The sequence below is a fragment of the Chenopodium quinoa genome, unplaced genomic scaffold, assembly GCF_001683475.1.
Source record: "Chenopodium quinoa cultivar QQ74 unplaced genomic scaffold, ASM168347v1, whole genome shotgun sequence".
In the NCBI taxonomy this organism is placed as follows: Eukaryota; Viridiplantae; Streptophyta; class Magnoliopsida; order Caryophyllales; family Amaranthaceae; genus Chenopodium; species Chenopodium quinoa.
Window position 1 is genome coordinate 95,349 of NW_018742616.1, and position 10,676 is coordinate 106,024.

The 10,676-nt window shown below is 34.1% G+C and overlaps 1 protein-coding gene across 2 annotated transcripts; it reads right to left on the minus strand.

The window, feature by feature from the left end:
* Window positions 1–343: 343 nt before the first annotated feature.
* On the minus strand, window positions 344–10,469 carry LOC110721396 (dihydrolipoyllysine-residue acetyltransferase component 2 of pyruvate dehydrogenase complex, mitochondrial-like). 2 transcript variants are annotated; one of them, XM_021900530.1, is made up of 19 exons: window positions 9,886–10,469; window positions 7,664–7,757; window positions 7,060–7,193; window positions 6,883–6,968; window positions 6,683–6,723; window positions 6,031–6,086; window positions 5,877–5,951; window positions 5,704–5,796; window positions 3,651–3,896; window positions 3,478–3,550; window positions 2,971–3,065; window positions 2,703–2,788; window positions 2,538–2,613; window positions 1,674–1,741; window positions 1,519–1,585; window positions 1,275–1,370; window positions 1,080–1,182; window positions 865–963; window positions 344–782 (listed from the first exon to the last, which is right to left on the minus strand). In XM_021900530.1, the coding sequence occupies exons 1-19, from the start codon at window positions 10,405–10,407 to the stop codon at window positions 712–714; spliced, it is 2,181 nt and encodes a 726-aa protein (XP_021756222.1). In that variant the 5' UTR covers window positions 10,408–10,469; the 3' UTR covers window positions 344–711. The 2 variants fall into 2 exon arrangements, with proteins under 2 accessions (XP_021756222.1, XP_021756223.1); XM_021900531.1 differs by lacking the exon at window positions 9,886–10,469 and adding an exon at window positions 8,523–8,761.
* Between the last annotated feature and the right edge of the window lie 207 nt (window positions 10,470–10,676).

The window sequence follows — 10,676 nt, forward strand, 5'->3', positions numbered from 1 at the left end:
CCCCTTGTTGACTGCGCACCTTTTCCCTTTGTTTTACCAATTACCCCCGTACTGTATTCCCCATTTTCTTATATCCACCTACTATGTACCCTTTCTTACTCTATCCTCGTTTTGTTTTTTACACACTCAAATCCCCTTAAAACAAGAGTCCTAAGTACATGAAAATAATACATAATAGAGCATTTAATACAAGTAATCTGCACCTCTCTAAGCATTTTTTTAAAAAAATAGATGGAACACTTCCTGATAGCTTCCTTTTTTCCTTAAACTTGGTTATTACAAAGGAAGATAAAAAGATTGGAACCGTTACATTCAACCAATTTTAACAAGGGGAGAAAAAAGATTGTGATGATTTTAAAAATATACTTAACAATTATATAAATATAGGTACACTAATTTTCAAAATTGTTTAGGCTAAAGAAGAAATTCCACTCATCAATCAACAGAAGGCATTTAAACCTTCGTACTTTGAAGCCTCCTATATTTCACTTGGGAAAATCAATTTGTCAAATTGCAAAAGATTCATCCCCTCATTATTACAAAATTGTACACGATTGCCACGAGTACCCTGAGCTCCTAGAGCCATGACTCCCTTGCTCCTTTATGTCAAAACAACTGTGAACTCAGAAGATGCTAGTGGAAGTAAAATCAAAGCATTCAATCAATTAACTTGAGCCCAAATAAGGAAAAACCATAAACTAAAAATCAAATCTACAGCATCATTGACTCTGGGTTTTCGATGTAGCCTTTAAATGCTTTTAGCCATTCTGCACCCATGGCACCTACATAAAGCGAATGAAAACAGATTAACATTCAATTCTCGTGGCATAACATTTACTAAAATGCATAGCAAATGTTACTCACCATCAATGACACGATGATCACAGCTTAGTGTAACGGACATGAAGGAGCCAAATTTGAATTGGTTAACACCATCATCCGAAGGTATAACTCTCTTTTGAGCTGCACAAGTATAAAGTAAATTATTAGTAGTTTTATCGCTTGGGTTGATGTCTAATATAAATATTTGCTGTGTCAACTTGTAAGTATATATGAGCAATATATGTATAATTGTGTACCAGAGCCAACTGCAAGAATGGCCGCCTGAGGAGGATTAATAATTGCACAGAATTGTTTGATTCCAAAAGGTCCTCCCAAGTTTGACACAGTAAAAGTGCCACCCTGCAATAAAAATAAATATATTAAAGAAAAATTTAACGAGAACACTAACGAGGCCACGATTATAATAAAATTATGTTTAAAGTTGTTTTTACCTCATATTGTTCAGGTTTCAGGCTATTATCCCTTGCTTTTTGGGCCAAAAATTTAACTTCTTCAGAAATTTTGGATAAACCTTTCTTGTCAGCATCCTGCCAAAACAAAAAAAAAAAAAAAAAAAAAAAAAAAAAAAAAAAAAAAAAAATCCAGTTAGCATTAGCTTTCAATAATGGTTCCTAAAGTAGAAGTAGGAGTCTTCCCTCAAAAAAAAAAAAAAAAGCTGTAGGAGTCATCATATACCCGGACAACTGGAACATATAAACCATTCTCAGTTTGCACTGCTACATTGATGTTCACATTGTGATACCTGAACATAATAAAAAATACAACTAATTCGAATCTATAACAAAGAGGAATGCACCAAAACGAAATCGGCATATTAGCACAGTACTCACTGGCGAATATAGTCATTGTTCCAAGAGCTATTGCATGCAGGAACTTTCTTCAGTGCCAGAGCAGCAGCCTAAACAGTACACACGAAGAGATACATTTATATTACATCTAATAAATCCAAAATTATTACACCCAAAATTGCATTAAAGTTGACAAGAACTCCAACTAGTTGCAGCATGCAGTGTCGAATAGTAAAAACCAACATGAAACAACTCCCATCTTACTGACCGGCATACAAAACAAATCACAGAACAAGTGGACAACAACCCTGGTTTGCTTTCAATTTGAGATATACATAGAACAAGTGAATTCAGAAAACCATATTCAGCACCTTTGAAACCACTCACAATCTTGACTACATTTAATAGAAAACTACCACCATCAAGTTGTCAAAATTTCAACTCTTTTCAATGACCCAAAACACTAGTCATGTATCGATATAAACAAAAGTACATATAATTTGGATAATTCTATATGGCAATTGGATGAGAATGTAAAAAAGCCTAGCGGGAGTATATGCATGAGTCACTTGTAAGATCTTAGTCAAGGTGTGCTGCACAAAACAAATAAGATACTAAAAGGACAAGGGCACATGTACACTAAGGGTACATGGAACATCATACTTCCTCCATTAATTGAATTTCCAAAATCTTTCCTGGCTAGATTTTTGTTCAAATGTATTTGTGAGCTATTAGAATTGTTGAGAAAGGAATATTCCATGTACACCTAGTGTAAATATATTACTGTCCCTAAAATACACAACTTTAATTTAGTAATAGAATAATTGACATCCAAAACAAAATTTATAAGTACATAAATAGCACAAGGAAAATATATTGCCATCTGAGAATATAAAGTGCAAATACCTTGATCACAAGATCATTAACAGAAATCCTCTTCCCTCCAGAAGCTTCTTGTAATGAATTCAATTGGCTTCGCAATCTGAACGTCATCAAAGAGCACGATTAAGACAGTTAAACAAGATTTTGAAACCGAGAGAGAGAGAGAGAGAAAGCCAATCAGTTACTTACTCCATAAGTTTGTCCACACAAGTATCTACTGTCAGATAATAATGAGGAATGGTTTGCTTTGACATTAATAAGCGTGCAGCTGTGACCTGTTGTGTTGAAAAATAAAACGTAAGCCAAAGCAGCTCACATAGTGAGCATAGTAAATGACTTTTCCCCATCGTCTATAAAGGTTTCACAATACCATGGCCATAGAATCGGATTAAGAACTGGAGATATTCTGGAATTAAAAACAGATGCCTGTGAGGCAAAGAAGTGGAAAAATACTTGCCTTTCTTATCTGAGAATGAGGAATATCTGAGAAGTCCATTCCAGCTCCTTCAGCAGTCTTAGGTACAGATGCTTGTGATTCCTTGCCTCGAGATGCTATACAAAAGCAATATATATATGTGTGAGCCAAGTGTAAGGTAGATTTGTGCTGAAAAGACCTCTAGGGTTATATTCACATGAGCATCTCTATATAAAATTTATTCACTAAGTATAGGTTATAATAAATCACACCATAGGCAACAAATTGTATTGGAATCCAAGGAATTCACAGTAGAAACTAGAAAATTTAAAATAAATTAATTTATTGACTTTTTTAAAACTTTCTTGAAATTTTCTGTGGTAAAGTGGGATGAAAATTGACCCAATAAAAAAGCTTCTTAAAAAATTAACCATCACCAGGACTAAGAGTATGTAATAAAAATTAACCAAACCACAGAAAATTATAGATACAAGTAATTGTAGAGTGAAATCATCGAAAGAAAATATAAAAGAAAACAATGCAAATTACCCAAGTAATCTTCAATGTCAGCTTTGATAATGTTTCCATCAGGACCTGTTCCCTTTATGCTTGACAAAGAAACCTTTATTGCACAGAACAAAATCAAGGGACACAAGTTAGAATCATAGAAATATCCCAACGCAATAACTAAACCTGGAACAAATTTCTAACGAGTTACTCACATTGTGGTCTTCAGCCAACTTCCTTGCAAGGGGACTAGCAAATATGCGATCCCCACCAGGTGATTTTTGACTAGATGGAGCATTCTTCTCCTTGGGTACAGCAGGAGGAGTCTGAGCTGTTTTTTGTTCAGAAGCTTCAGGTTCAGATGGTTTCTCGGGTTCAGGAACAGCAGTTTCTGATTTGGAGGGTGTGTAATCTTTGAATTTCTCAATATCTGCCTCATCTTCTACGGTGATAGCAATCACCTAGCATGAAATCAAGATAACCCAAAGTCAGAGTTTCAGAGATAATAGAACACCAATTACGTTGACAGGAAAAGGTTTTAAAGATATTCTGCCAGCAAAACAATACTGTAAATTTAAAATACAGAAAACAACAATTCAATCCCTAATCTAAGTTTCAAGAATCTGATAATATGATTAATATCACATAATAATTCTCTTAGCTACAGGATATTACTGCTCCATGTTTGGATTTGCTCTCACAAAAGCAATACCTGATAAGGAGAAATACTAGAAGAGAAATGATATCTTAATGCTTAAAAATTACTAATGCTAGTGTGAACAGATATTAAAAATGCATTAAAACCCCGAAATCCATAAGGCTCGCTTGGCATGATCCTAAAATTATTATCTTTAGTCTTAAATAATTAAAGACTGGATAAGATAAAATTCTATGGAAAATAATTACAAATGCACATCACCATGTCAATATTCTTACAAACGAAATCCCAAGGCCACCTTATTCTTAACTCACTAAGCGTTCACCCCAGAACTAACTACATATCCTTCATAATGATTTCTAGAAGTCAACCCACCATACCAAGAAAATCCTATACGACGATGAGAACTTAAGACACAAATAACACTGTATGAGTTTATATGCTGAACAAAACCTTCACAGTAACTCAACAATAAAGAAAGCAAGATAAATCTCCCCTGACCCCAGATAAGTAAGAAGAAATCTTTAGATATATCCAACATTGATACACAGCATGCAGGGACCAGCATATTCAAAATTACTGGCCTCTTTGTTCCATATTTAGGTGGGTTATAATACCGAAGGAATTGAGCACAGGGAGATTAAAATTGGGGAGGTGTGTTTGGGGGGGGGGGAGCTTTAGGATATAATTTCAAGGAATTAAGGGTATATTATGAACAGCAAAACTAAATAAACTAAGGCAGCCTTCCGTCCACTAAAATAGTAATTTCCATGCAGTGTTAAAATTGAAACTAAACAAATAACTTAACATAACAGATATAAATATACTTTATACACCCCAATCATATAATTGACTTAAATTGGCCCTTTATCAGCTTAAAAAGCGCGCCTAGGCGCAAGGCACAGTGAGGCTCAAGAGTTGGCGCCTTAGCTCTGTGAGGCTCAAAGACCTACAAAAGGCGCGCGCCTTTGCGCTTTTTTTCTAGGCTACTTCTTGCCCCTTTGCGCCTTATTTTGCTCCTTAAGTTGTAAAGCATCAATAGCTATTTTGTAAGTTGTTATTTTCTAAATAACACTATGGGACTTTGTGATGGTCAGTTTAATTCATTTCTAGAGGAGAGAGAAATCCCATATCCCCCAATCCGATTTGAAGAACCCTAACTATTGGTCACATGGCCCTTTCACCTTTTCACATAATTCTAATTTTACACTTATTTAATAGAAATTATTTTTTCTTTTCTATACTAATAAAGTGCACCTCACCTACAAAAGGCGTGCGCCTTTGCCTTGCGCCTAAGCTCCAAGGACTTTTGTGAATTGGTGCGCCTTGGGCCCTTTAAAACTAAGCAAGTGTTACATCTTCAGAGGGAAAAGATATTTGTGTGAAACAGAACATGGAAGGCTCAACTAACTAACCTTCCCCAAGTAAGATTATTAACAAGTTGCATTAAGAGTAATTACTTAAAGCAATCAGTTCCACATCCGGACTCAAATGCTTGAAATTCTAAGGGAGAAGATAAACAAACAATGCAACTGCTCTCCACTCTTTCCACGGAACTCAAGTCAAACTCCAAATCGAAGCATGATAATAAAAATCAGCCAACTCAATACCTCGCCAACTTTAATTCCTTGTGCGCCATCTCCTTTAACTATCTGGGCAATATAACCATCCTCCATACTTTCCATCTCAACTGTCGCTTTATCCTTTCAAGATTGAAAACAAAACCATAAGTATCTTGGGGGAGCATTAAGGAAACCTTATTTGAAAGAAGCAAAATACGTACTGTTTCGACTTCACAGATTACATCACCAGGAGATACTTTATCTCCTACTTTCTTCACCCATCTAGCAATATTCCCCTGGAATTCAATTATACCATTATCAATCAGTTCATCAAGTCAAGTAAGTCCAGCATGTAAAGAGAGGTAAATCACATACCTCTTCCATAGTAGGAGAAAGAGATGGCATGCCGATTTCTTGATGAGGTGGCAGATCTGAAAAACACAGGAGTTGAAAGAACATCATATTTTAGTAATAAAGTACTAAAAAACTCACTCTGGAGAATTAAAAGTTGACCAGAATTTGAATGAGATATGAACAAGTAATAATATACCCTTCTTTCCACACTTCTTTCATGAGTGACTACAACCTAATAACAGAATAAACATTACAACATCTTCTGCCTTGTCTATTAGTTAAATAAAGAACATTGTGCTATTAAATAATGCATGTCCAAAAGACTTGCTTAATATGAGTCAAGCTGATACACTAACTGCTTACAAGAGTATGAATTAACAGCTAAGATAAGTACAGCTATCAAATTTTGGCTGTTAAGAGCTAAAATTTGCACAAAGTCTGTCCGTAAAAAGACTTCAAGATATCCGAACACATAAACGAGGCCAAATAAATTCAATATCAATCTTGCATATGCCAATAGAAGACACCAACCAAGCTCAACAGACTTACAGACCACTAATTTAACAACACATACGTAACAAGCTTAACCAAATTGGCAGAAAGAATTTTAGATGTTCCACTAATAAGTAGAGAACTAGAGATGCAATTACAACAAAGGAGAGGAAATAAATACCTGCACTTGATGAAAAGTTCCTTTTTGAGAGCAGCTGCAAACTGGAGATTCAAACAACAAAAAAAGAGAGAATAATCAAATGTGGAAGAAATAGCTGCAGTCCAAAATTTTAAAAGTACCCCAACTGAATATGCAATAGTAGCCCTTCTCTTACAAAGAAAGAAGAGTGGTCAACAGAAGTTCAGGAACTAGAGGCACACCTGGATCCTTGAGACAGGACTTCATTAGATCCCATTTTCAGAGTCATGCTTGAAATACTTCTAGTGAAGACTCCGGTTACTGGTGCCTATACATCACACACAGAAGTTAAACAAAAAAACCATATTTGGCTATTAAAGTATGCAAAGACCCACAGGAAACAAACAATATCCACTAACCATGACAGCTGCAGGGTTTGAAACCCTAGGAAACTGACTGGAATTGCCTTTACCGGAACTCCATCCAGTTAAAGAGCTACAAGTTCCATCCCCTTTCTGAAGATTCCAGCCAGATTGATGGATCTTCAAAGCATCTGGTATAAAGATAACTCACATTCATACCCATATATACAAGGTAAATATAGGTTTGGCATTACAATTACTAACCACTGAAAGCCAGCTCAAGGAATGGAAAAAAAATTAAAGAAAACAATATATCAACAATATTGAAGTTACAGATTCAGCACTACATTTTCAAACACAAAACCTGGTTTTTAATGTTAGTTTAAAGGGTTTCAGACCCAATCAAGCATGTTACAAGCTTACAACAACAACTAACACAACAACTCTGTATGCAAAGTTATAATAATTGACAAGCAACAATTCAAAGATCGATAATTAATTAATCACAAAATAAAAAAGAAATTGGCAAGACCATGAACATTAAACACCAATGAAAAAACACTAGAAAAATATTAATGAGTACAAGATATATAGACAGGTTTAATCTATTATTCCATGGCAAACAAAAAGGAAATCCAATTCAGAGATTAGCAAGAAACACCTTCTACACTTTTTGAGGATGAGCGAACGTCATGGGTGAACTGACGAACCAAATTGGCAGGCCCACGGCGAACCGACTTGGAAGCAACCTTGGACTGTCAGTAATGAGAAAAACAAAAGAAAGAACAGTCAACATGAAAATGTTTAGAGCATCCTACTTGTAATAAAATTACCATGAATATGCCAGCTATAATTATATAACACTGTTTTCATGTTAACTCTTTAACATTCATCTGACTCGTCTTTCGGTGCATGGTAAAACTCTTTAAAGCTCACAAGCACAGACTAATACAAATTTGTAGGCTTCGCAATTACCAGCTAATTACAAAATCTATAGCTTTATTGAATACAAAACCTCCTAAGTATGCTTGGATTATATGTATATTGTATAAATCAATCAAAATTTCGCACAGCAAGCATACAATTACACATAAATTACGGAATTAAATTCAATTAAAATTGAAAAATTAACAGATGACAATTAATAACCTTTGATTTAGGCAGCACAAATTATTCAAAAATTTCTACTTTTGTATTTCTCAAAATGTGAACATAGGATTCCGGAGGCAAAGATATTAATAATACAAACATCGAGCATATAATTCAACAACAAATTACAAAAATTTAATACTCGACTAACATAAGATACTTAGATAATGATTTAGATTATCATCAAAAATCAAAACGAACGCCCTAAATTACCAGTAAATTACAAAAGTTCAAATTCTAGGTTTATAAAACACATCAAGAAGAAATTGAAATGGAGAAAATCAATGAAATAAAAGCGAATCATATTCCAAAGTCGATCAAAATTTGGCAGAAAAGGCAAGTGATCTAGAGATAAAAGCGACCAAAATTACCAGCATTGAGGAGAGAGAAAATTGAGCTGATGTCTAATTCGACGACTGTGGAGAAAGAAGATCTCCAGCGAGAGAAAATGAGTGAGTTGAATGTCAAAGGCTAAATCAGGTGACAAGAAATGAAATAGGGTTGGGTTTTGTTTTTTTTTTTTTCTTTAAATGAGATGAAGTAGCGTCGTTTTGATTCGAACAAGTTCTCGTGCTTTTTAGGACTTTTCCTCCTAGTACTAGTATTTGTTTTAATAAAAATAAATTCAAATTAGTTAAATGCCGTCAAAAATAAATTATAATTAGGGATCCTGTTCAAACACGCTAGTATCAAAGAGGTTCATACATTATATGAAGACATGTAGTCATGTATGAAATTAATTATATTCGGGTTTATATTTATATAAAGTAAATAGAAATGCCTATTCCAGTAAAAAGTAAATAGAAATGTATTTTATATTGGTTTGATAACATGCATTTATATTTATAATAAAAACAATTATGTTCAAGAAAATAGCTCTAGATAAAGTGTGTGATAATTGTAGTTGTTAAGCCAGTATTACCCGGGGGTCTAGCATTTCAAGAGTTTGTAAAGTGTTTGTTTTCTTTTTTGGCTTTGATAGCATAAAAATAACAATATGCTCAAAATTAGGAAAATTTGTTAATTACTATCTCAAAAAAAGGAGTTTTTGTGAATTACTGCCCCTAAAAAAAAAGTTGTTAATTACTACCCTTAAAAGTGATTAATTCTAACAACTACTACGTTTTTCACTAATCAACCTACTTAAGCTCTTAAAGATGTCATTAATCGTCTAAATTCTAATTAGTAGCTCTTAATCCTTAATTAATTAAATAAACTTTGAATATAGAATCTAAGGTACATCTCATTAGCATGTCCTGCAGAGTTTTGAAGTATTACAAACACGAAGTTATGAACTTGCAGTACATCAAGCATTCAATCTGTTTTTGAGTTTTATTTTCTGCTACTGCAACATCACTTCAGCATCATAGGAGCTCATTTTCTACTAGGCGTAATAAAATGGAATGATTGCTCAAAATATTTGTCATAATTTGGAAAATGATACTATATACAATACAAAACAACAAACCTGTCGGTGAAAATTAAGCCATTCAACTTATAAAAACCACTTTACTCAACATAAAAACAACTTTGATCACAAAATATTGGTTTAATTAATAAATAAGTGGTTTGTTGTATTCAAGTGAAGATAACAACTCCTTTATAGCTCTTATTATTCGTGGTAATAAATCAAAACACAACCTAAAGACAGTGGATTACTGAACATAAATATTGGCATCAATTCTATTCCTAGTAACAACTAATCAGAATCAATATTAGCTATTTAACACTTACATGGAAGTCGAAAATGTTATTTGCCTTTGATATCTGCGAAATAATCCTAACAAGTTTTGCAGCACTTCTACGGAAAACAGCACAACTGAAATCTCTGAGGACCCTGGTTGAGAACTCGACACTCGACAGCTTCCTCTGCTGCCTCCACTTATCTCCATCAACAGCAAAGATTCCTTCCCCAAACAGATCTCCAAGTATATCTCTGTCATGATCACCTTTTGTGTACTTGTCAAATTTTATTCTAAGAATATGTTCGATGTTTCTGACATCTGTTGTGTAAATTTCACTCTGATCAGGAGTTAGAATGCGAAAGGTGGGCTGTTTTCTGGCAATTTCAGTAAAATATTCATATAATGTGTTGAAGTAAAACAATTCATTGAAGACTGTCCCTTCCACAGGAGGATAATTTGGATTGCCAATCGACTTTCCGGAGTATACTTTCAAAACAGTAGCAAGAACAAATACTAAAATCAAGAAAAGAGCAGATGTTATGAAGTAAAAGGCGGCTAAGAAAAGATCCATGCTTGTTTTGGTTGAAGTTGTGCCAAAGCAAATATTCTATAATGATAATGAAGAAGAACGAATTGTGTATGTTCTCAATTTCAATCGTTTAACTTTAAAGACAAATCTGAACCGTTCATTTATTTGCAATGGTTGTGAGGTACAAATCTTTGTATCTTTCGGTAATTTATTTATCATTGACTGGTTTATTAATGTCAAGAATGTCATTTTCAATAGAAGTCAATGCAAAATGGAGATACAGACGTAATAAAGCAAACTGAACAACTCCA

Excerpts from the sequence above, each read along its gene's own strand:
- LOC110721396 (XM_021900530.1), bottom strand. The coding sequence starts at position 10,407 with ATGGATCTTTTCTTAGCCGCCTTTTACTTCATAACATCTGCTCTTTTC. Across the intron at positions 7,194-7,663 it reads ATCCTCAAAAAGTGTAGAAG|ATGCTTTGAAGATCCATCAA; the intron begins GTGTTTCTTGCT and ends TCTTTATACCAG. Across the intron at positions 3,066-3,477 it reads TGACATTGAAGATTACTTGG|CATCTCGAGGCAAGGAATCA; the intron begins GTAATTTGCATT and ends GCTTTTGTATAG.